This window comes from Amphiura filiformis, chromosome 15, assembly GCF_039555335.1.
Source record: "Amphiura filiformis chromosome 15, Afil_fr2py, whole genome shotgun sequence".
NCBI lineage: Eukaryota > Metazoa > Echinodermata > Ophiuroidea > Amphilepidida > Amphiuridae > Amphiura > Amphiura filiformis.
The window spans coordinates 45455830-45482835 of NC_092642.1; the positions used below are offsets into that span (position 1 = coordinate 45455830).

A 27006-nucleotide genomic window follows, 5' to 3' on the forward strand; every position below is an offset into this window, starting at 1 on the left:
ATATACCAAATTGAGGCAAAATTGGGAAGGCTATTTCCTGAATAAATTGAGAAAATTTAGAAAAAAGGGCCTATCTATATACCAACATTGGCTTAGAAAAAGGAGTCCCTGGTTTAAAAGGCTGAAAATGCTACCCATGTTTGCAGCATGTCCCTGTATGGTTAGGGAGTGTTCATAAATACTTTGGGGGGGGGGGGTGGAAAAGTTGGAACCTTGGATGTCAAATTTTTTTAGATTTTATAACCCATAAAAAACGGTGGATTTTTTTTGATCCCCCTTTTTATGGTCTAAAATTTTTTTGATCCCCCCCCTTCATGTCCTAAAAAAGAAACCAAAAATATACATCGTTAACAGTGGCATAGATTTCTTTTTGACATTGGGGTTGGAGAAAATTTCTTGAAGTGCTGTGAATCCAGCACTTTTTGCTGACAACATAAAGTTTATGGTATTGATTCGCGCTAATGACCAAATATGCCCGGCAAATATGGGGTTAGTTTTGGTTAGAAACCCATATACAGGCGTCAACATTGGGGGGGTTGAGTGTATGGACCATATGATGATTAGATATTTTTGCTCTTTGTCAGGATAACTTTAATAGAAAACTAGGCCTTGGCTCCAACTCTGGCTCCAATTTTATAATTTTATTGTCCAACAGTTCATGCATGAACTTATCCCCAGTAACAGTACACTTATGAATATGCATATAATTGACCTCTATAATTGAATTTCGCGGAATTGGTGTTTTTAGCGCAATCCTAATAGAGACGCGTATTTTGCCACAAAAGTGAAGAAACTAACAAAATTATGACCATATTATTATGTACACAAATACTTCTAATTTATTTGAATATGTTTATTATGTTCGAATGTGGTAAAAATGAAATATAATGGATATATTTCCTTGTGTAGGTATATGTTGCGATGTCTAGAAACGCTGATTAAATGGCCCTGGTGGTGACGAAATTTACATACAATGACCCTAGACCAGCTGATCAATGTTTACGTACTTTCTCAACAGCGCAGTGCAATTGCGACATTGAGCCCTTCCTCTTTGTCAAGAAGCTCAAATTCTCAAAGAAAAAGGTAAGAAACTGCATTATTTTATTCTTCTAGTTCTATAATAATTTGCGCTTTGTGAAAGATCTTGTGTTAAATCGTTAAATCACACGATCATGTTGACGAGGTATTGCAGCGTGTGCTTTCCTTTCTCGCATGTGTGTAAAACTGTACGGTAACATTTGTTTGCACTAGGCTGGAAGCTGAATCAGTGCAATGATCGAGATAAAGGGAGGCCATACAATGGATATGCTGTACATTGTACTATGAACTTCCACATTCAACAAAGCATAGTAGATGCGTAACTTATAATGACCCTGGGATAAACTGTTGTCAAATCCCTGATAACGAGCTAGCTGTAGGTTGAATTTGAACTGTGTGTATTGCACTGATTGCATCATATTGTCCAGATCATTAATTCTTCACCCTTGTTTATTGGGAGTGTGATCAAATTAGGTGTCGGGTATGTATATTGTTTATTGTTGAGGAAACATTTATAAAACAGCAATGTGATAAACTTGATCACCAAGTCTATCCTCATTCCTCAATCCAGACCACTGCATGCATGTACATATAAACCGACAATGGATATGACTATGAGGATATAGTGCTTGCTCTAACATGTCTAAAGAAGCATGACACCATGTAAAGCAATGGAAATTTTAAAGTTAATAAAGCCGATCACGACGGGTACAAATGTATAGCGCCAGAAAAAGTTGCTCAAAATGACACATCAGTGAATTGTTAGCATTAAAAATTTATAGCAAACTTATGTAAGGAATAGCTTGAATATTTGGCTAAATTAAATTCAAAATATATGTAAATACTGTAAAAGTAGAAATTTTCGCGAAGTTTTTATTTTCGCGAATTTCGCGAGTGTACATAAAATCGCGAAAATAAAAACTCGCGAAAATAACCTTTTGCATTAGGTTGCTATTGTATCAATTTCAAAACCGTGAAATTTAATTCTCGCGCAATTGACAAAATCTTCAAAATCGCGAAAATATTGACTTTTACAGTAGCACCCTCAATTTGCACACAAATATACAGTTTATACTAGAATAAAATTACCACAAAAAGATGAATAAAGTGATAATATTCAGAAACAAAAATCTATGTCTCAAATTCTAAAAATATGTCTATATATTTATTATTACTGTGTGATACCTGTTGGTATTGTAAAGGTCTAGAATTGAACATTATACAATGTATTGTTAGAAAATTTAATAAATGACCACAACCGTGTCATCAAAATAAATTTCGTAACATTAAATTCCGCAAAGAATTGTTTTAATGTATTTGTTCTATCTATATCCACACAGTAACTGAGTAACCGTTAGTGCTGTATTTTTGTGGAATAGGGAATAAGACACTGGACTTATCAGGGGGGGGCCGGCCAAGATCGACTGAATTTTGACGTCGTCATTGGTTTAACACGTAAACACGAAAATGTCTCAAATAATTCCAAAAGTGTATGTATGTTATCAAGCATTATTTTATCAGTCTAAATCCGTTGAGGTTCGACAGTGAACCTCATTGTAAAATACTGTTTTTGTTTAATTTTTGTATGAATAATGCACGATATGTTATTATATATACCGGGTACTGAAAATTTCCCCATGTAAACAAATGCGAATCGCGTGGTGTAGTGGTAGCGATCTCGCCTTTCACGCCGAAGGGTCCCGAGATCGATTCCCACCCCTGACGATAAATAAAAAATTTTCTTCTTCTTTTTTATTTGAATCTAAAATTATTTATTTGCATGTGAAAATGTATACAATTCGCTGGGAAATATATTTTGGGCATTTTTTTTTCTGTAACAGGGCCAAAACGCACCTTGGCTTGGGGAAAAATCATTGCGTCCACGGCCAGGCAGTGTTGCCATCACATTGTCTGTTTTGTTTACGCTTTTGGCTGTTGCCACATTGAATACCGGGTCGTCCACAGTTGATGATGTTCTTGCCATATACCTGGGAACATGTAGTAACTTGTAATTAAACTTAAGACCATGTAAAACCAATGGTTCACATCATTATGCTAGATACTGGTATTCGACAATCACAACTTGTTTGTAATACTATCAGATGAAAATAAATATTCATTTCAGCTCATTTCTCAACAAAAAAAATTCCTTTGATCAGCTCATTTCTCAAAAAAAAAAAGTATCACTATTCACTAATAATATGAAAAGATCTTATATAAAGTTGTTTTTGTTTACTTTTCAGAATTAATTGTGTACAATCAAAATGGAAGCCCAAATTTTTGGAGTAATTGCTGTGCTGTTGGGTGTAACATTTAATCAAGGTTAGTATGGTACCGTAGTAAAAAGTTGTGCTGTTTGGCTGGGGAGGGGGCACTTGCATTTCAATTTGTATATCACCCACATACAAGGATTTTCAAAAAGCACCCAAAGCAAGTAGTTTTCATTGATGTAAAATGGACTCGAAACAAGTACTCCGGGGGGGGAAGGGGTGTTACTCAAGTTTGATTTTTGGTAGGGGTGTGCTGCTGATAATTGAAAGTGGACCCATAAAAAATAAATAAGAAATTTGGAGCCATTGATATACCAAAATTCAAAATTTTCATCCAAATTTAGCCCATTTTCTTGGACAATTTCGAAATTTTAGCTAGATTGAGGCCAAATTGGACTTTTTTTCGAAAAAAACTTTGAAAAAAGGACCCATTCATATACCAAAAGGCTGAAAATGCTACCCATATTAGCGGCACGTCCCTGTATGGTCATTTGTACTAAGTACCCTCCGGGCAAGTACTACACGGTTGCTTTCCTACCCTAAGCAAGTATTTTATTTTTACTGCTTATGAGTCGCAGTGAACACACCTACTTGCAGGGTTGTAGCTGCGCGTGGTGGTAAGCGGCAGAGCCCACCGCTCAGTTTTAGAGCCCACCCAAAGCTGTAATTTTAGCACTGGAGCCCACCACTCAGAGTCCAAAATTGCACAATTTTATTGAATTACTGGTGGTCAAGAATTCTGTCAATTTTGACAACAAATTGCCAAATATACAAGATTTTCATCAAATACGACCCAGCACTAAAAGTATCCTAGCTACAATTGATTTTTGTCGGCATCTTGGTGCCGAGTTTGGCTACCCATTTCAAGAAACATCTGTCAATTTTAAACGTACAAATACCCTTTTCACTGTTTTTGATACCACATGTGAGATACTCAGGTATTGCACCCAGTCCTGAAAAAAAGACCATTTTCATTATTTTTTTTTTTTGTAAGCAGGTGATATACAACATTTATACAAGACAAGTGCACCCTTGATTTAAGTCAGTAATTGAAAGTTGAACAGAGGGTTTTTGTGTACATTTTCTGCAAACGTGCAGTTCTATTATGGTACCGCAAAGCATAATGGGGGATAGACCTTTCAGTTGCTGTTACGTCCAGGTACATTGTATAATAATATATGGCGCATAGGTATAAAAAGCAAAGGTTGTTTACCTGTTAACCTGAGACGAATACCTATATTCGAGAGATTAATTATTTATGTGATGAGATCAAGCTGATGAGTCGATTATCGCTAATATTGATTTTGAGATATAGCCAATAATAGTGCTCAATTTTCTTTGTATTGTTTTGTACTGAGGAACACTAAAATGTGCCACGATCTGGTCCATGGGGGCCAAAGGCGCAAATTTGAAACTGAGATAAAGGTAAAAATATGGAGTAAAAAACAATAAAATACATAAGAAAATAGACATCAAAAAACGTCATAACTTTAGAACCAAGTATGCTAGACCTTTGGAGTTTTCAGTAAATGATAGCCTATTGTATGTATGATGTAATAATTACAGAAATCAATTTTCAAAAATGCCTCCTTTGGCCCCCCATGGACCAGATCGTGTCACAAATGAAAAAAAAAGTCACAAATGACCATATCTCTAGAACCGCAAGTCCAAATGAGATGGGGTTTTCATCAAAATAAAAGGCCCCCAACTCAACACAAAAGTTGGTAACCATGAGATTTACCAAATAGCCCAGAAAAGGGGTATTTTTTTACCAGTAGCGAGGACTGCAAAATTGGCAAAATATGGGGTATTTAATTTTCACTGTTCGTGAAATTTGACCATGAAATTAACAAATAAGGAGATATTTAATTTACACTGTCTTCAAAATTTGGATAAAAGCTAGGGGTACTTGGGAAAATCCGGTAATTTCATGTCAATATTTAGTGTCATTGAAAAGGGGGTATTTGAAATTCTAGTCATTGAAACCACAAAAAGAGGGTTGTTTTGAGCCAAATTTTGTCCTTGATTTTGCATGAAAAAGGGTAAATTTAATTCAAAATCATTGCAGAGGGGGTCTCAAAGATTTGGTAACTCTCATCATGGTTACCAACTTATGTGTTGAGTTGGGGCCGGGTATGGCACATTATAATGAACTTGAAAACTGAATTTGCTTGATCGCATCACACATACAGTGGCGGCGCTAGGGGGGGGGGCAAATATTTGGGGGAATTCCCCCCAATATTGTTCACTTTTGAGGCAAAACCCCCCAAATTACGTAAATTCCACTTTTTGCGGCAATTTTGCGCAAAATTTGTTGATTCCTCCCTGAAATACGCTCTCCCCCATGCACCCCCCCCCCCCCGAAAAAATTCCTGGTTCCGCCACTGTACACATGAACACATGCTTGTTGTGTCTCAATATGCGAACTCCACGTGGACTTACCTTGTAAATTTATCAGTTTGGTATCAGCCATGGTTAAACACATTGACTTGCCTTATCTGTGTGTTATTGACTTAGACAATGATATCATTGCTGTAGACTGTGACCTTCCTTACATGTGGTAACTTTGTGTACTTTTGACAAATAGTTTCCTGCAGAGATTTGTTACATAAGTAAAATAATTTTTTTCAGATATTTGACTTTCAAGTACTCTATATTTGATGCATATCATGGATTTTGAAAACTTGTAGCCAATGAAAGGAATGTATTCCATGCCACATCATTTTGAGTAACCTGTTTTTTGTAAAGATGGTAAAGGTGCTATATACCTTTTCTCATGCAAAGCTCAAAGATGATACAATTTATTATACAGGTTTCCAAAATTGATAGCATTTGGTCAGTCTTTTACACATTGGGCAAACTTACTTTTACATTTAAGAAAAATCATTACACACTGCAGCCTTCATGCAATAAGGGGCTGTGCAATAATTATGAGCCATGGGGAGGGTGTAATGGGGTGGGGGAAAGAAATTTTTGCGAGCCAAAAGGGGGGAAAGCAATTTTTGGCATAGGGTGCCTTTTCAATAAAACACTCTAAAACGGCCTAGGAAAACAGTACAGAAACGCTTTAATATGCAAATTTTCCTGCTCGTTGCGCTCGCAACATATATCAACCATTTAAAGTTTGCAAATTGGGATCCAAAAATTTGGCATGTACAGGGGGGCAAGCTATTTTTGGCATTTTGAAATTTTTCCCCGGGCGGGGCTCATAATTATTGCACATCCCCTAACCGATTAACTTCATTATTATGTTTTCAGGGTTATTAGGAGTTAAGAAAGCCTAATAATGATAATATTGGATGGCTTATTTCGCATGATACCATAACATATCGGATTCATCATACAAATATCGAACTCGCCGTTGGCTCGTCCAATATTTTTACGACTCATCCGATATGTTATGGTATCATGCTCAGCCATCCAATATTATATCAGTATTTTTTTTAATCAAACTTTAGGTTGATAGAGTATGGTGACCCTATGTGCTGTATAGTTTTGCATGAAGTTTTTTGCATATTTATGAATATTAATGAGCTAATTTGCATATTTTGCCTGAAATTCCAGCTGCAATAACTGATTAACTTGGTACAATGAATAGAGTATAATCACCTCTTGTGCTGTATAATTTTGTGCTTAGGTGTTTCAATATTGATGAATATTAATGAGCTTATTTGCATATTTTGCCTGAATTCCATTAATCCATTTTGTAGCCTACACAAAATAAACTAATTCACTTCCAACTTTGTAGGATGATAGAGTGCAGTGACCGTATGTGGTATATACATGTAGTTTTGTGTAAAGTTATTTGCATATTTATGAATATTATTGAACATATTTGCAAATTAAATGATGCCTAAATAATACCAGGTATTTTAATTGATATACCGCAACTTACGTCTTTAATTTGTACTGACTCACTTTGTTTTTGTTTTTGCAGTCTTCGCCTTGAATTATGAATTAGGTAAGACCTACAGATATAATTATGCAACTCAACTTGAAATCAGTGAAGGACAAGAAAGCATGCTGGGTGCTGTAGGAGTTCACTTGTCAACGCAGGCAGATGTAGCAGTAGTATGGCAGAATACACAGAATGATCAGGATATATTATTACAAATTACAGTAAGTATTGAAAAACTGTGCTGAGATTTATGGGGAAAAGATGTTTTATATTACAATGCACCCCATAAATTGACAAAATGGCTGCTTTGTCTGTGATAGAAAAATTAGGCTAAAAATGTCGATTTTTTTATAGTCAAATAGCCTATATCTCAAATCATGTATTTTCTGTTAAATTTGTCTCAAATATATAGGTTCCAAAAATCAATTTTAGAATGCTGCGTCAAGGTCTTCTTTGGGCCACAATGAAGATTTCTCTTAAACAGGACTGTATTTGGAAAATCTGCAACTTCAACAAATTATTCCTGATTGATGATTGCCAGTGGAATAAAATTACTGTAAAGCATAAAATTATTGCGCACATAAGAATTTCATCAATTTCTTGAGTGGCATGGATTCACAAAATTGTCATGCTTGCAAATATTTGTCTTTCCCAATAGCCCTTTGCACGGAGCCGCCATTTTGCTATCAAAACGAGGTTATCCTTGCAAGTGCATGTGTAAAAAGTACATTTTGATTTCTTGCGCTTTTCTAGCAATGTGCTAGAAGGCTTTTGCAAACCGTACACTGTAGTTAAAGCATGCATTGAACAGGCGTACGCACACACAACACACACTTTGCGGGTAGAACCTCATTTTGATATTACCGTGCAAAGTGTCAATAGGCCTTAAAGAAATATGTAAATTTTGTGAAAATTATGGTTCTTTTCAAACCACAGAAATTTTATACCACAAAAATATTGTTCTTTATATATTGCATTGTTCTTATTTGTTGTCTCATTTTAGTTACATGATACGCGACTGTTCAATGCCACCAAACGAGAAGATAACGAGAATACCTACCTATCTCAGTCACCGATATTACAAGCGGTATCATCACATCCCATCTTTGCCCATTGGAATTCTGGGAAGGTATCCAATTTATTTGCGTCGTCTGCTGACACAACATCATCGCTGAATGTGAAGAAAGGTGTTGCCAGTTTACTTCAGGTTCAGACGTCAGATGGGAAAGCTACAGAGGTAAATATGTGATACTCAAGTGAGATGATAATGAGAATATGAACCAGTCAAGTTTGAAAAAATGTGAAAAAGGAGGGTAATTTGTTTAGGACATGGATTTTATATGGATATTATGATGCGAGCATAGCGAGCTGGAAACTTTGCATATTTGAACATTTACTGTTCCTAAGCATTTTTAGAGTGTTATTTAAATGGCGCCTTAAATGTGTGCCAAAATTGCTCCCACCCCAGCCGGTCAAAATTGCTTCCCCCCTCTCGGCAGGCCAAAAAATCTTTGCCCCCCTCCCAATTTTACCCCTCCAGGCTCATAATTATTGCACAGTCTGCAAGTCCCCTGTGTTGTTTAATGGTTTATGGAATTAAATGGGCCGTAGTGGTCAGCGACAACTTGTAAAGTGTGCTGAGGCATTGTGCCTGTGCATTTAGGATTTAGGTATCATTATGCCTCAAATCACTCGTCATTGTCAAATCAGTGCAGAGTAAGTTATGATATGAAATTGAAAGTTAAACAAATACACCTGTTCCATGAACATAGTCTTTTTTAAAGACAATTCTTGTTTGTTTTAACATTGTTTTTTGGTGATTTCTGCTTGTTTTTCTCAGGTGGATGGGTCTGGTGAATGCACTGTTTCCTATACAAATCAAGACAACATTATCAGGAAGACAAAGGATTTATCTAGCTGCCGTAAACCAGCATCAAGTGAAGAATTCTCGCATCATAAAGCAATCATCGGAGTCACCATCCAATCAGATTCACAGACTACATTTGAATTGTCTGATGACAAGAGCATTATCCAATCAGCAACGAGTACTGAGAATTACAGGACATATGTGAACATTAGACATGATTTATCATCTGCAGTCAAGTCAAGGTTGGTCTAGCTAACATGGGAAGGAATGGGCTATTCCGCTTGAAATCCATACACCCCCTGTGGAAGACATGATCTTAATCAGATTTCAAATGGAGTCTCTCATTCGGGTGGCTGGAAGAGTATGGTCATGTCTTCCATAGGGGTGGGGGTGGGGGGTATGGATTTCAACTGGAATAAACCAATGTATTCAGAACTGGGAGAGGTATGAACTTTCCAGGAGGTTTGAATTCTGGCCAGGTACCCATGCTCCGGGCCCATGCTTGATCCGAAAAAAGCAATACTAGCGCTAGTCTTGAGACTCCCACAAGGGGTATCAAATCAAAAAAATCTCTCTATCTCCAGGGATATCCTATTCAATATTCTAAAAGCCTCTTCTAGTCCTGTTAGGGATATCAAATTCACCTCTTCTAGTCTCCAAAGGGATTCCATACCCATGTATCAAAAAAAAAAATCAAAACAATTTTTTTTTTACCTATATCCGATCCGATACCGATATTACAAATATCGGGCCGACACGATATCCAATCAAATAATTGGTTGAGCCCTACGAGCAATAATTCAATATTGCATTTTTTTCTGACATATCAAATTAAATTATTATACAAATTTGTACCCTTTGTTTTACACAGCCAAAGTCTAACATTTGTGAGTTCTGAGGATGGTGCTAAGACAATCCAAGGTGACTCAGTAGAGGGTGCTGTAGCATCAGCAGGGGGAGAATTCATCAATGAAGATCTTGAAAATGACCCAGTAGAGCAGCAATGTACAGAGGAATGTAAATCTGTAAGTAACACACAGTGGCGACTTATTGATTAACATCTATCTTAATTTTTGACCATATTCTTGGGGAGTGACGGCATACTTGTAGAAATAGCCATAATGTACAATTTCCGTCAAATTTTGATGTTGTTATTCTTTATTCAGAATGTTGAAATAATATTAGTAATAACTGCTTGGAAGGGTTGCTGTATGTCCATTTTAAACTGAAATAACAATGTAAAGTGAAAGAAATCCCACTGGTTATTTTGGCCATTTAACATGCAGTTCTATAGGAGAACATAAAGTCATAATAAAAAATTATGACTTTATATTGAACTTTGCTCTGTTGACCTACAAACACAACAAATTTGGCTGATTCCATTTAGGTGCAAGTTGGGACATGGGTAAACAATAACAAATATGCAAAAAAATCAAGGTTTGAATAAAATTAATCAATTTGATATCATATGATCGTACATTATGACTTTAAGATGGGTTTAGTCTGAGTGAGAATGCAATATTAGAGGGGCGCCACTCCGATCGCAAAACTGAGGACAGTGTGAAAGCGGGACATTGTGTAAGAGCTGGACAGTGTATAAGAGTCTGTCATGCTCAGACAAAAAGGTGACTATATGAATAGGTAATGAACTGGACCTTAAACATGCACAGATGCACTGACAAAAGGTGATCTCATATAAATAAAGCAGATGAAGCCGCAATAAAAATATCTTTCCTTATCCTTTCTGGAAGCTCTAAGTAAGTATTTCTTATGGCAGCTGCAGGGCAATGGTACAAAAAGGTGACTCCCATGAATGATTACCTTGATGTCACCCTGTATAATAATGCACAGTTCACTGTTCTTGACCAGTGGTACAGAGCATAGGCGTAGATCCCAGGTGGGATGGGGGGATAAATCCCCCCTAATATTTTGCCAGTGGGGGATGGTCCATACAATCATCCCCCCAGGGTTGACGCCTGAATATGGGTTTCTGACCAAATTAATCTCATATTTGCCCATTTTAGCCCCAAATGCACAAAGCGTGCATTTATTCCACTTTTGTACCATATTTCATCAGTTCGGCTTCAAAATAGCAATTTTTTTGCTTGCATTTGTACCATGAACTTATTCTGTCGCCAAAAGGTGCTCTATTCACTATACTTTAAAAAAAATCCAACCCCATCTTCCCCATGTCAAAAAGAAATCTATTTTTTTCATGAGAATTTAACTATATTAGCAGTGTCATTTTGAGCCGTTATGGTGTGACATTTTCATAGGCATAGATCAAACATTCCCGCCAATGTTGACACCTGTAATGTGGGTTTCTGACCAAATTAACCTCATTTTTGTGTGTTTCATGCAAATTTATTCCACTTTTGCACCATCTTTCATTCATCAGTTTAACTTCAATATAGCAATTTTTTTTGTGCCCATTTGTACCATAAACTTGCTATCGCCAAAATTTGCACAATACCACTTAGTAATTTTGGTTATAATGAAGTTCAGTGAATTTTGTTCTTAAATTGATCTTTCAAATGAGTATATATGCTGGAATGCGCAAAATATTTGAATTTTTATCGTTTGGAGGGGTACAAAATCGGCGCCGTCTAAGATGGTGCTCAGGGCATGTGCCCCTTTGCTACGCCACTGCTCCTCATAATGCTTTTTCATGCCAGTTCCAAATATGGTCATGAAAATGTAGAATTATGAAGTTGTCTACATTCAACATCTGGAGTTATAAAGTATGTATGTTTATTTCTTGCAGGCTGCAGAGGTAGTAGCTGGTGTAAGAGATGCATTGACCTTCGAGAATCTGTCCAAGATGAAATCAGCTTCAGCTTATCTTCAAGTCTTAGAAGCATTCAGAGGATCAAGTCAAGAAACTATTCAAGAAATACTCAATGATGATGCTAATGGTGATATATTGTAAGTTATTGCATAATGGGTTATTTAAGTTGAAATCCTTACACCCACTATGGAAGATGTCTCCTTAATCTTCCACACAGGGAGTGCGAATTTCAAATGGGGTTATCTAAATGGGTGATTCCATTTGAAATATACACCCCCTGTGTGGGAGATTAGGTCATTTCTTCCATAGGGGGTATGGATTTGAATTGGAATAACCCACAATGGTTGTATCATACTAACTAGTCATTTAGAGTTTATGATGTCATATTTTCCATAATACTTGTCATACAATAATAAATTTGGTGTCATTTTTAAGGCTAATCTATACTCTTTCCATAGCAATAAATAAAATTGGTGATTGCGGTGGTGGCTAGGGAGCCGGTGGCTATGGAGCCATTTTCACACTTTTAAAAGTTATTTTTAAAGAAACAGGAAGGTCCATGTGTCCTGAAAACACAATTTCTGCATTAACAGACCCCAAATACATATAAATAGACACCAAAATGAAATAAAAAGCTTTAAAATAAGAAATTAACATCATTTTATTACAAATATATATTTTTTGAGATCCCCCCTTCCAGAAAATGGTATTTTGGCCAGCACCAGCTCATTTCTTGGCCGATTTTCATTAAAATGGTGTCAAAATGCGCAAGAAAACAAGCCTCATCAAGTAAGATGTTACTTAGCTGCAAGATGAAAGCCATTGTAATTTTCAAAATTTTCATATGTTACCGAAAAGGGTCCCAACTCATGGCGCAAGACCAGTATTGAATCATGTGTGTTCAGTTAATCACACAGAGCATTGTCATGCACACACATGTACAAGGACGGTTTGTCGGCACCCTTGCGGCGTAATTGCAAAAATGCATTGATTTATCCCTTGCCTGAATACCTGTGGATATAGGCTATTCCATTGTTATTATCCTAGACATGTCTCAATCAATTTATTTCAGACCTCAGCTGTTGGATGTAGCTGGAGCCACCCAAACACAAGCAGCATTTGATGCGGCCATGAGTATATTAGACTTCAAGAATGAAGAATTGGAAAGAACATTGGAGAGATTCTTGGTTGTCGTTGCATACAGTAATCATCCATCTCAAGATGTATTTACTTTCCTATGGGTAAGTTGCAGGGGTAGCGTGAGCACAAAAAATCTACGGGTCCAATTTAATTTTTCAGGACCCTTTTGTACCTGCAAAACCAACATTTAAGGGGTCCAATGAGAATTTATGGAGTCGACTTGTCCAAATTCTAAACTTTGGAACTTGTCAAATATTCCAGTGAAATTATTATATGGTGATTTGGAAAATTTACTGATCTTTTAATTTTTTACTTGATCGACGACTCTTATACTAATTTACGCCTCCATGCATTACAAAACTAAGGAGTCCATACAGTTTTTATCAGACCCTTTGGTCACTTTCAACTTGTGATTTAAGGAGTCCAAAATGGCCAAAATAAAAAAATAAGGAGTCCTTGGATGCGCAAACTCCTTAAAATGCGACCCTGGTAAGTTGGTCTCCCAGGCAAGTGATGTACTGTAAAAGTTGTAACTTTCGCGCTTCTAATTTTTCGCACTTTGGCGATTTTGAGTTTTCTTACATAGACCTAAGCATTAAAAGAACATATTCGCATGTTTTTATTTTCGCGGTAGCTGTGTTACGCACGAAAAGCACGAAAATTAATGTACAGCGAATATTTCAACTTTTACAGTACTCGCATTTAGGGGTGTCAAAAGTAGAAAAAGGGTATGTTTGACAGTACCTTGAACATGAAACATCAAAAGTATGTCATTTAGGGTGTAAAAAACATTAAAAAATCTGACATAAACCAGATACAAATTGTATGTTTGTAAGGCCTCAAACATGAAACATCAAAAAATTGTCAAATAATGACCATTTTCTGCTGGTTTAGAGTAGTAAATGTGACCAAAATATGTGTTTAGGGTATTATGGAAGCTCGGGTATGAACCCCCCCCCCCCAAAAAAAAATCATTGTTTAGGGTCTGTTTTGAAAGTTCCATACTATCCCAATGGAAATACAAGTGGCCCCCTGGGGTCTCGCACTTTGGTTTGGGTAGGGATGAACAGCTTGGATTTGAAACCATATACGTACCCCAAATTTGAAGCTAAAGAGACCCAAAATTAAGCCCATTTTATCAAAAATGTTGGTTTAAATATTATGGTAAATTTGCCCAATTGTGGAAAAAAATGTGCAAAAATTGCTTAAAGAGGAAACCCTGCTTATGGTTCAAGTTTCTTAGGGAATTAGTCAAGGTAGAAATTTATTCATGTACATTCTGTTCTGTCTGTCATCAAAGTAACAGGTGTAAGTCCGTTCTTCTGTGGTGAACTGGCCAAGTGGGGCTTCCTCTTTAAATATTCACAATATAATTTGCTGAAGAATCTGCACCTTCTCCAGATTTTTGGAGAAAAATTTCCCCCGTGACATTGGAAGTCAAGAAGAGAACTGTGACATGAAATTTTCATGCATTTGTATGTTTCCGTAAAGGCTTACAGGAAGAAAAATATTTGTGTGCAAGAAAATTTCTTGTATCAACTGCACTTACGATATTCGCAAAATTTGCATCAAAACATGTCACTTATTTCCTCCAACTGAATGACTGAATTATGCCTTTGTTGTATTACATTCTTGTTTCGCAGGAATTGCTTAAGGATGATGGTACAGCCAATGAGAATGTGAAGATGACCCTTGCCCTCACACTAGGTATGATGATTAACACAAACTGTGCTACAGAGGATAAATGTCAAACACAGGTATGTATGATATGGTTTTCTGTTTATTTTGTTTGCTAGAATCAAAACATTCCCACCAGGGATATAAATCTCCCGGAAATTTCAGAAATATGGCCATAAGGAGAAAAAATAGAAATCTACGCTTTGTCAGGGTCACTCAATTACACCAATCAAAAAAATTATACCTCGTATTCCGTAAAGCATTATTTTAAAGCTTCTTCATTTTCCAACTCAGAATGTCAGGAAGCTTAGCATGTATAGAATTTACAAATTTAGTTTGTCAATTTTTTTTTATTTCTTTCCATTAATAGAGCGTACAAGATGCACTTAGTTGGTTCTACGATGGCTTGAAATCAGAAAGTGCAGAGACAAGGATCTTGTGTTTGCAAGCTTTAAAGAATGCTGTACAACCTGCAAGTATAGCAGCCATCACGGGTTTATTAGATGCTGAAGAAGATATGACTGTGATTGAAGTAGGGCTAGAGGCTCTGGAAAAATTTAAACCTGAATATTTCACGTCACAAGTAAGTATCACATCATTTGGTGGTTCTTCTGACCTAATTTGAATGGTTCTGTACATCCTGCAAGTGTAGCAGCCATCACGGGTTTATTAGATGCTGAAGAAGATATGACTGTGATTGAAGTAGGGCTAGAAGCTTTGGAAAAATTTAAACCTGAATATTTCACGTCACAAGTAAGTATCACATCATTTGGTGGTTCTTCAGACCTAATTTGAATGGTTCTGTACATCCTGCAAGTGTAGCAGCCATCACTGATTTATTAGATGCTGAAGAAGATGTGACTGTGATTGAAGTAGGGCTAGAGGCTCTGGAAAAATTTAAACCTGAATATTTCACGTCACAAGTAAGTATCACATCATTTGGTGGTTCTTCAGACCTAATTTGAATAGTTCTGTACATCCTGCAAGTGTAGCAGCCATCACGGGTTTATTAGATGCTGAAGAAGATATGACTGTGATTGAAGTAGGGCTAGAAGCTTTGGAAAAATTTAAACCTGAATATTTCACATCACAAATAAGTATCACATCATTTGGTTGGTTCTTCTGACCTAATTTGAATGGTTCTGTACATCCTGCAAGTGTAGCAGCCATCACGGGTTTATTAGATGCTGAAGAAGATATGACTGTGATTGAAGTAGGGCTAGAAGCTTTGGAAAAATTTAAACCTGAATATTTCACATCACAAGTAAGTATCACATCATTTGGTGGTTCTTCTGACCTAATTTGAATGGTTCTGTACATCCTGCAAGTATAGCAGCCATCACGGGTTTATTAGATGCTGAAGAAGATATGACTGTGATTGAAGTAATAATAATAATAATAATGGAGGGTTCTTAGTAGGCGCACAATCTTCAAAAGAACTCAAGGCGCAAAAAAAAAAAAGACAAACAAGTTACATATGTGAATCCGGAAAAGCACGAAGAAAAAGATGAGTTTTAAGTTGCTTTTTGAATTGAGTAAGCGAATGTAGTATTCGGAGGCTATTTGGAAGCGAATTCCAAACAGCGAGCAGCGAAATGAAAGGACCGTTCACCAGCCGATTTCAGATTAACACGGGAGATTTTAATAATCTTTCAGTAGAAGATCGAAGTGATCGAGCTGGTTTGTATGCGTGCAGAGCGCAGCAGACAGATAAGTTGGTAACGTATCTTCAAAATGCCGAAAAGCAAGAACAGCTAACTTATACTGAATCCGAAATTCTAAAGGCAGCCAGTGCAGCTCATATCTGACGGGGGGACATGCCCATACTTCCCTTTCTTCATGATTAAACGGGCAGCGCAATTTTGTATTCTTTGAAGTCTGTTAAGTTGGTCAGTGGTGATACCAGTCAAGGACGGGTTACAGAAGTCAAGACGGGATGTAATAATTGAATTGACAAGACATGATGTAGCTCTATCAGACAGATAAGGCCGAATACACCCAATACGTCTTAAAGACAAAAATGATGAACGGCAAACTTCACTAATGTGACTGGACATGGATAGCGTTTGATCCAATCTCACCCCAAGATACTTAACAGACTCCTGTATTTTGATATCAGAATTCAAAATTGTGATGGAATTACTAGCAACCTGCTTAACACGAGAAGTGGTGCCCACAATCATAACCTCGGTCTTATCTGTGTTTAGCATTAGCTTATTGCTGTCCATCCAACATAAAATGTCACTGATACATTCCTGAATTGCGATCTTAGTTACCTCAAACTTCTCAGGTGGACCACTTTGAAAAACAATGGTATCATCAGCATACTTATGGAAAGAGCAATTGTGAAGATTGATAACATCTGAAAGGGATTGGGAATATAAAGTAAACAAAACTGGCCCCAATACAGAGCCCTGTGGAACCCCGCACAAAAAGTGGGCACGGATTTGAAGTAGAGCCATTAACAATGACAGATTGGAATCGTTGTGACACGTATGAATGAAACCATTTGAGAACATTGCCATGTATACCAAAAGTGATTTCAAGGCGTCTGAGAAGAATTGAGTGGTCAAGCGTATCAAACGCAGCACTGAGGTCAAGGAGGGCAACGAGTGAGACAAGTTTCTCATCAGAGTTTGTGAGCAGGCTGTCCATGACACTCAGTACTGCGGTTTCAACACTATGACCCTTTCTATACGCAGATTGATTTATTTCTAAGAGGTTATTGTCAAAAAGGTGTTGCTGCAATTGACGAAGAACCACTCTTTCCAGAAGTTTTGAGATAAACGGAAGATTGGATACCGGTCTGAAGTTCTTCAGGTTATTACAGTCAAGTCCATGTTTTTTAAGAATTGAAACAACAACAGCCTCTTTAAGTTTAGATGGAACAACACCTGATAGAAGAGACTCGTTAATGATGCGAGTGATGAGAGGAACCAGACTCTCAGCACATTGTTTGACAAGATCAGTTGGTAGTGGGTCCAGGATGCAGGTTTTATTGGGCATATCCTTCATCATAGCAACAATATCCTCTTCACAAACCAGAGAAAAATTATCAAACACTGGACCATCATAAATAGCAAAGTATGGAGGCTGACAATGCCGAGAATCTAATTCCTCTCTTAGACCTGTTATTTTGTCAGAGAAGAATTGGCAAAACTTGTCTGGCAATTCTTCTACATGAACATTAGATGGAAGGGCACGAGATTTTGATTTGCCCAGAAGCTCACTTGACACATTGAAAAGTTGTTTGGTGGAAAAACCGACAGAGTCTATTTTACTTGCATAGTAGTCTTTCTTCGCGGCAGTAACATGCTTGATAGTATCGTTCCTTGCATTAATATACTCCTCTTCATGAACAGACAGTTTTGTCTTGCGCCAGAGTCGTTCAGCACTTCGTCGTCTACGTCGCGCATTCCTGACTTCTGTGGTGAGCCAGGGGGCGGATGGTCGGTCCTTAACACTGCGAGTGTTCAACGGAGCATGCTGATCGAGTGTCTGTCTGAGGGTATCATTATAGGTATCAAGAAGACTATCGACAGTCAAGTTATTCATGCTAAGGGACAGCACAGACAAGTCCGCTTTCAGTTGATCTGTATCAATTGCCCTCAGATTTCGCGAGGTCACAACACGTTTAGCAGGAGCAGGTCTTAAGATGATAATCTGTCCTAAAATAGCAAAATGATCCGATATCCCTTTGTAAATACGAACATCATTAAAAGTTATAAGAGATCTCTCATTCCGTACTACAGCCCAATCGAGAATATGATTTTTAATATGGGTAGGTTTATCTACAAGTTGCAAGAGTTGAAAGTCGGATAACACGGCATTAACGCGTTTCACACAAGATTCATCAGGCTCGTCGAAGTGCAGGTTAAAGTCGCCAATGAATGACAAATCACTGTTTGAATCCGCGTACGAGGAAAGCATATCGACAAAGTCGCACATGAAACCATTAAAAGTTACATTATTCTTCTTGGTATGATGGATTCTATATAAACAAATGCATGTAACTGAAAGTTGGTTGACACATAACTTCATTTCAACACTTTCAAAGGAAGAGTAGTTCAACGGAGTAAATTTGACATATCTGGATAAGTTGGATCTAATGATGAAAGCAATTCCACCTCCTCTTTTCCCGCAACATGGGAAAGAGTAAGACTTGTAACCATGTGGGGTCATTGTACTTTCATATGCCTCATCACCTTCAGCGTATAGCCACGTTTCAGTTAACATTAAGATGTCTAGGTCATTATCGAGGATAATTTCAGAAATGTCAGTAGCCACTTCGCGACATGATTGAGTATTAAAACACATCCATTTCAGATGATCACGATTAATTTTCATAGGCTTACCATTTTTGCGTTGGTAACGTTTACGTGGTAGGCCAGTGCCAATTTCTAACGATCGAAGTTTGGAAGCCAAATCTTTAGTCAAGCGTGCAGGTTGAATAGCGATCAATAGATCACGATTGTACGATATTCGTTGCTCACGATCAATGATGGATGTCGAATTACTCGGCCTTGGTTCAGCTTGTTGGTCTGGTATGTATAATGGCGTATGCAATATAGGTATGCATCGCGAAGAAAATAACACTGCCAGAACCAAGAGATGGTATCGTGCTAGAACCATAAAAGATGACCAGGAGAATGAGAACGCCATGGCAAACCATATATCCAAAATTCACAGAGCAACACACAGTACAAACACCAAAAATAAACGCAAACAGGCGGAGCATGAGATCACTCAAACCTCGCAGCAAGCGACCCAATGACCCAGCATTGAAGTAGGGCTAGAAGCTTTGGAAAAATTTAAACCTGAATATTTCACATCACAAGTAAGTATCACATCATTTGGGTGGTTTTTGTGACCTAATTTGAATGGTTCTGTACATCCTGCAAGTATAGCAGCCATCACGGGTTTATTAGATGCTGAAGAAGACATGACTGTGATTGAAGTAGGGCTAGAAGCTCTGGAAAAATTTAAACCTGAATATTTCACAGCACAAGTAAGTATCATATCATTTGGGTGGTTTTTGTGACCTAATTTGAATGGTTCTGTACATCCTGCAAGTATAGCAGCCATCACAGGTTTATTAGATTCTGAAGAAGATATGACTGTGATTAAAGTAGGGCTAGAAGCTTTGGAAAAATTTAAACCTGAATATTTCACATCGCAAGTAAGTATCACATCATTTGGGTCGTTTTTTTGACCTAATTTGAATGGTTCTGTACATCCTGCAAGTATAGCAGCCATCACAGGTTTATTAGATGCTGAAGACGATATGAATGTGATTGAAGTAGGGCTAGAAGCTTTGGAAAAATTTAAACCTGAATATTTCACTTCGCAAGTAAGTATCACATCATTTGGTGGTTCTTCTGACCTAATTTGAATGGTTCTGTACATCCTGCAAGTATAGCAGCCATCACGGGTTTATTAGATGCTGAAGAAGATATGACTGTGATTGAAGTAGGGCTAGAAGCTTTGGAAAAATTTAAACCTGAATATTTCACATCGCAAGTAAGTATCACATCATTTGGGTGGTTTTTCTGACCTAATTTGAATCCTGCAAGTGTAGCAGCCATCCCGGGTTTATTAGATGCTGAAGAAGATATGACTGTGATTAAAGTAGGGCTAGAAGCTTTGGAAAAATTTAAACCTGAATATTTCACATCGCAAGTAAGTATCACATCATTTGGGTTGTTTTTCTGACCTAATTTGAATGGTTCTGTACATCCTGCAAGTGTAGCAGCCATCACGGATTTATTAGATGCTGAAGAAGATATGACTATGACTGTGATTGAAGTAGGGCTAGAAGCTCTGGAAAAATTTAAACCTGAATATTTCACATCACAAGTAAGTATCACATCATTTGGTGGTTCTTCAGACCTAATTTGAATGGTTCTGTACATCCTGCAAGTGTAGCAGCCATCACGGGTTTATTAGATGCTGAAGAAGATATGACTGTGATTGAAGTAGGGCTAGAAGCTCTGGAAAAATTTAAACCTGAATATTTCACATCACAAGTAAGTATCACATCATTTGGTGGTTCTTCAGACCTAATTTGAATGGTTCTGTACATCCTGCAAGTGTAGCAGCCATCACGGATTTATTAGATGCTGAAGAAGATATGACTGTGATTGAAGTAGGGCTAGAAGCTCTGGAAAAATTTAAACCTGAATATTTCACATCGCAAGTAAGTATCATATCATTTGGTGGTTCTTCAGACCTAATTTGAATGGTTCTGTACATCCTGCAAGTGTAGCAGCCATCACGGGTTTATTAGATGCTGAAGAAGATATGACTGTGATTGAAGTAGGGCTAGAGGCTTTGGAAAATTTAAACCTGAATATTTCACATCACAAATAAGTATCACATCATTTGGTTGGTTCTTCTGACCTAATTTGAATGGTTCTGTACATCCTGCAAGTATAGCAGCCATCATAGATTTATTAGATTCTGAAGAAGATATGACTGTGATTGAAGTAGGGCTAGAAGCTCTGGAAAAATTTAAACCTGAATATTTCACATCACAAGTAAGTATCATATCATTTGGTGGTTCTTCAGACCTAATTTGAATGGTTCTGTATAAGACAAAAGACATTTACATAACTATAGACCATTTTGATGTAGGACAAAACTCCTTAGCCAGAGCCAAAGATTTTCTAGTATAGATTAGTAGATGCGGATCACTGTACATGTTCGCATAACCTTCTTCAACTCATTTACATATTAAATTTTGGATACCAGGATTATGTTTTGCCAATGACAATTTGTCTTCATTTTTTGAAAATAAAATAAAAATTGTGAAGTAAAATTATATTTTTTAACATTTTCACCATCAGAAATCTAATGCACGTGAGACAAACTTTTTTATGTCCATACTTCATTGGATTTGTATCATGCAATGTAGCTTGCCATTTCCCATGTTGTGTGTATCAATAATTTTCCTGCAATAATGATCTTTTTATGTATTATATTTAATATCTTATTATTATTTAATGTAATGTAAGTCAGCCATTTTGGTTGCTATTTGAGAAATTTTAATAAATATACCCGAAATTGTTCTGAATTTCTCCTACAGGTCAACAGAGTACTCAATACATTGTACCATCAAAGCCGTAGACCAGTGTCAATTGTAGTACAGAAATTAGCAGTGACCTCTATACTAGGCAAGAACCCATCTGAACAGGATGTAGTCAATGTTGTGTTGTCTATACCACACCAGGCAAGACTGGAGTTGGCTAAATATGTCATCTCAAAAGTGTTACAGATGACGGAAAAAGATTCACAGGCAGGGTGAGTGAAAGGAAAAAAAGATATAAAATTAAGGCACCACATCCAATTTGGTCCTATAGAACTATCGGTGCCCGGTTAGGTACCGATGACTCTTAACATCACTCCCTGGAGATGTAATACATTTTAACAAGCATAATAATTAACAGTTGCATAGTAATATTGCCATTCATTTGAATAAAAAAAGAATGCACTGTACAAATGTATAGGGTACGATAAAAGGAGTCATCAGTACCTCTTCGGGCACCGACAGTGCTATAGGACCAAAAAAGATGTTGTGCCTCAAAGAATTGGAGGTGTGTGACTCGATTGACAGCCTCACAGGCCTCTCCCACTTTATCCAATCAAAATGCAGATTTTTGTACAGGCCGTATCACCCCGTATCAAAATTATTGATACTCGTCAGTTTTTGGTGTTTATCGACAAGTCTGCTTCTCAACATTGGATCCTCTTGAAATGCCCAGGATTTATAGTTCATGACCTTTAATATAACATTATTCTATTAATTTATAGGTAGTCCCTATGTTGCATTTTGATGTGGCAGGCTAAATTGCCTCCCACAGACCTTTTCCAGGGGGATGGGGATGGCAGAGTAAGGTGTCATTAAAATAACCGAAAATGGGGAAAAATGATAAAATGGGACAAAAATTTGGCTTTTCCCCCCACAATGGGACCAAAAATCATCTAACGGGGACAAAAATTTGGCTTTGCCCCTTCACAGTAAAAGACTGGCTACATCCCTCAAGGTAGAGAACACGATGTGTTTCTATTAAAAGGGCATTTCGTGATCCACAGCCTCATCCCCCCACTTTTCTCAAAAAAAAGTTGAGATATTTATACCACTGAATACCTCTGGCTACATACTGTTTATGTACCAAACATTTCTTGGGCAGATTAATTCGTTTAGCAAAAATATTGTCAAATTTGAATTTCGTTCTGGTATACCAGAACGAAATTACAACACATTGTCTATGGGGCAGTGTAATACACATAATCATGCATAACTCGCAAACACAAAATCGGTATCAGCTGAAATTTTGGAAAGATGCTTTTTTCGTGGATATCTACTGAAAAATGTCATAAAAAGAGGATGCTAGGATCACGAAATCCTCCTTTAACAACAAGTAACATGATTCCCAAGTTTGAAGATCGGGTCATGTTCTTTCAAACCAAATGGAATAAAACTTGGCTCCTTTTCAACATATATCATTTCATTTCATTTCATTTCAGATGGGTGGTCCGATTTTATTCATAAGGTGTTTTCTAGCAGGTTTATACCAACAGGGGGAGGTTGACCCAGCTCGCCCAGGACAAAAGGCTTTTAAAAACCAGGAGTTTTTTTGTGGATTGTGAGTTTTTGTAACCAGCACACACAAAGGTCATTCTATCCATGTAGAAGCCTATTGGGGTTAAAGAGCTGTGTACTGATTATGAGCATGTAGTATATTCTTCTTAACTTTTTGAATGTCATTAGTATTACAAGAATATAATTGATGCATGATTTATTTATTTATTTATTTTTTTGCTGTTGTTTCAGTGAAACCGTCCGTAGGGCATTACGTAACCAAGCAGTGGGCAACTATTACAATTTGGGTCAAGATGGTTTCTCAACAGCATACAAGAATATACTGGCAGGTTAGTAGGAAGCTTAACAACCCAGTTCTATGGCAGACAGACTTTCCAAGTTGGGATTAACAGTCAGGATGTTTTTTTTCTCTGGGAGAGGCTAAATAGGGAGGGCGAGTTAACGCAGCGGTAGTTCCCTCGCTTTGCACCACTGAGGTCCCGGGTTCAAGCTCTGGTGCGGCCCAAGGACTCATGTGCACTTGGTTTATCCCGATTCCATGCTCGCTCTCGCAGGTTTTCTCCGGGATCTCCGGTTTCCTCCTGCTTTCAAGAAAATTGGTGATTAGTTGTTTGGTTATCAAAAAACTTCCTTCACCCAATGGAATTTGGGGAGCTGCACAGATAATTGGTGGATGTTACAATCTAAGTGCGGATAGGTCTGCACCTGAGGTTCGGCTGCAACTGGCCTAGATGATGCGATCTGATTGTGATGATTCACCATGGCAGCGAAATTACAGTGCTTTGAATCCTTCAAGATCTAGCTGGAAAAAGGCGCTATATAAATCCGAAATTTATTATAAATAAACCTTAGAAATTAATGAGAGCTTGACAAATCTAGAAAAAAATATTTAAATTTTTGAAAACAATTTTTTGACTACAATATTTTTTTCTTCAAAAATTCTGTTTAAGTCAATCTGCTTTGGTAAAATAACAGCTGTTTTTACTTGCCTACAGGACAGGTCCATAGGTTTATATTTTTCTTACCTTAGAAACATTATTCCATAAGATTTACATCAAACTGCAATATTTGCCCTAAATTTGTGGATTTTGAAGTTGTCAACACTGGTTTGAATCATGCAAAAGATTTGATGCCACTTTAGAAACGTGGTTATGACCCAAACCACAATACAGACCCTGCAAGATTTTATTGATTGACTTCAAACACAGGATTTGAACTAGCATGCCATTTCGTAAATGCAGCCTATATCAATAAATTTGTTGAGATCAACCTTTTAAATTTTTTTCTGTGGAATAAGCTGGTGTGTAGGTTAATAGAATTATATTGCAAAATGGTCGACTGCAGATCCGTCGGATAACATTTTTCAATGGGAAATGAACTTTGCTGCTTGGATGATATGCTTCTGTTGAACAGAGTTGAACGTGATAACAGGTAGCTGTATCACTAACCTGACTGTGGGGACTGGTACTTTTTTTAAATTTGGAACTTGTCTGCAGTCGACACATGTATCATGCATGTGGAGAGGGTTAAATTTTTAACTGTGTTTGATTTTTTTCTCATGAAAGCTATCAATATTATCTCATAAAATGGCAAATCTCTATGCAGAATACCTTAAAAGTAAAATAAATTTATAGATCATGTAAAATGAATATAACTTTTGTTATCATAGTGCCTTATATATCTTGTAATTAATTACAGACACTGTGAATGCTATGGTAGACTTTGATATCAATATCCTATTCACCGGTGCTGGGTTACTGAGACAGAGTAACTTTGATGTGTTGATGCATGCCGCTGGTGAATCTATGATGGTATTACAGGTAAGATTGATGAATGCTATGGTAGACTATGATATCAATATCCTATTCACCGGTGCTGGGTTACTGAGACAGAGTAACTTTGATGTGTTGATGCATGCCGCTGGTGAATCTATGATGGTATTACAGGTAAGATTGATGAATGCTATGGTAGACTTTGATATCAATATCCTATTCACTGGTGCTGGGTTACTGAGACAGAGTAACTTTGATGTGTTGATGCATGCCGCTGGTGAATCTATGATGGTATTACAGGTAAGACTGATGAATGCTATGGTAGACTTTGATATCAATATCCTATTCACTGGTGCTGGGCTACTGAGACAGAGTAACTTTGATGTGTTGATGCATGCCGCTGGTGAATCTATGATGGTATTACAGGTAAGACTGATGAATGCTATGGTAGACTATGATATCAATATCCTATTCACTGGTGCTGGGTTACTGAGACAGAGTAACTTTGATGTGTTGATGCATGCCGCTGGTGAATCTATGATGGTATTACAGGTAAGATTGATGAATGCTATGGTAGACTATGATATCAATATCCTATTCACTTCACTGGTGCTAACTTTGATGGTTACTGAGACAGAGTAACTTTGATGTGTTGATGCATGGTGCTGGGTTACTGAGACAGAGTAACTTTGATGTGTTGATGCATGCAGCTGGTGAATCTATGATGGTATTACAGGTAAGACTGATGAATGCTATGGTAGACTTTGATATCAATATCCTATTCACTGGTGCTGGGCTACTGAGACAGAGTAACTTTGATGTGTTGATGCATGCCGCTGGTGAATCTATGATGGTATTACAGGTAAGACTGATGATAATAATCCTGTTGAGGGTTGGGCCAGGGTTTGGGGTCAATACCAGAGGTCAGTAATAGGGGTCAATGAAGGTAAAGTATCTTGATATGTGATGGTTTACAAGTAAGGCCAACAAAAACAAAAAGGTGTTAGCTTGTCCAACTGACCATCTCAGTAGTCCCGACTGTAGAATTATTTGTTGAATAAAAAAAGGTTATCCCAAAATATGTCATGAACTTTTCGTCGGAATAACTGATGAAAAGTGATGATATAAAAGAGACATTGTAAAATACCATTTCCTGCTTGCTTAATGTGTCCGGTTGTACCTGACTAAGGGTTCCGATATTTCGTATTATCATCCTCAGCATCTACACAAGTAAAACAATGTTGGGCTTAAAAATGCAGTGTTTTAAGTCTGTCAGACATGTACATGTCAAATAGAGTAGTGTAAACAGTGTAAATCAAATTGCAACCAAAGTCAATGTTTTGTTGCAAAATCTGTTCATGCTTGCCATTCAAATGTACAGGAAGATCACCCACTATGCCTAGGACACTCTCCATACATCCAGTCGATTATTTTAAGTCAATTATTCTTAATCACCTAGGCTAACTGGTAATATCTTATTTTCCGTTAGGTTGCTGGTTACTCTAAAGGTCTTGAATACTTCTTTGGCGAGGAAACTGGTGGTGATGACGAAGCTGGAGCTGGGTTAGGCGTACAGCTTCTTGACATGCAGCTTAGACCACTCAACATGGTTGCAGGTACAAGTGATTTGATGAGTATGGCGTGGAATCTTGGTTCAGCGTCAGGGTCTTCATATCCAGCTTTACAAGGAATCATGCTGCTTCATGATCATGTACAGGTAGGTAGAATTGGAGGAGCTATAATTTGGTTCATCTCAAGTTCGGTAGTGACGTAGGTGCTTATTTCGCTTGCCGCAGTATCGAATCGCGGGCGTAATGTTAAACGCCCTGAGTGTACACACGCGCACAGGGGTGGATTGTCAGCGCGCTTGCGACGCAACCGCGAAAGAAGAGCATTGACGTCACTACCAAACTTGAGGTGAACCAAATTTTATTGCAAGAAGGCTCCATATGCA

General features: G+C 37.4%; 1 protein-coding gene across 1 annotated transcript in view; it reads left to right on the forward strand.

Moving 5' to 3' along the window:
* Nucleotides 1-968: 968 nt before the first annotated feature.
* The window catches only part of LOC140170985 (microsomal triglyceride transfer protein large subunit-like), a 37478-nt gene continuing 11440 nt past the window's right edge, over nucleotides 969-27006 (forward strand). Inside the window, exons 1-15 of the mRNA XM_072194173.1 lie at nucleotides 969-1083; nucleotides 3282-3360; nucleotides 7246-7427; nucleotides 8210-8443; nucleotides 9047-9315; nucleotides 9945-10098; nucleotides 11838-11998; nucleotides 12934-13102; nucleotides 14645-14758; nucleotides 15049-15261; nucleotides 21763-21977; nucleotides 23512-23609; nucleotides 24979-25625; nucleotides 25690-25914; nucleotides 26542-26769. Of these exons, the coding sequence (XP_072050274.1) occupies nucleotides 3303-3360; nucleotides 7246-7427; nucleotides 8210-8443; nucleotides 9047-9315; nucleotides 9945-10098; nucleotides 11838-11998; nucleotides 12934-13102; nucleotides 14645-14758; nucleotides 15049-15261; nucleotides 21763-21977; nucleotides 23512-23609; nucleotides 24979-25625; nucleotides 25690-25914; nucleotides 26542-26769 (2967 nt within the window). The 5' untranslated portion in view covers nucleotides 969-1083; nucleotides 3282-3302. The remainder of the gene's footprint in view (nucleotides 1084-3281; nucleotides 3361-7245; nucleotides 7428-8209; nucleotides 8444-9046; nucleotides 9316-9944; nucleotides 10099-11837; nucleotides 11999-12933; nucleotides 13103-14644; nucleotides 14759-15048; nucleotides 15262-21762; nucleotides 21978-23511; nucleotides 23610-24978; nucleotides 25626-25689; nucleotides 25915-26541; nucleotides 26770-27006) is intronic.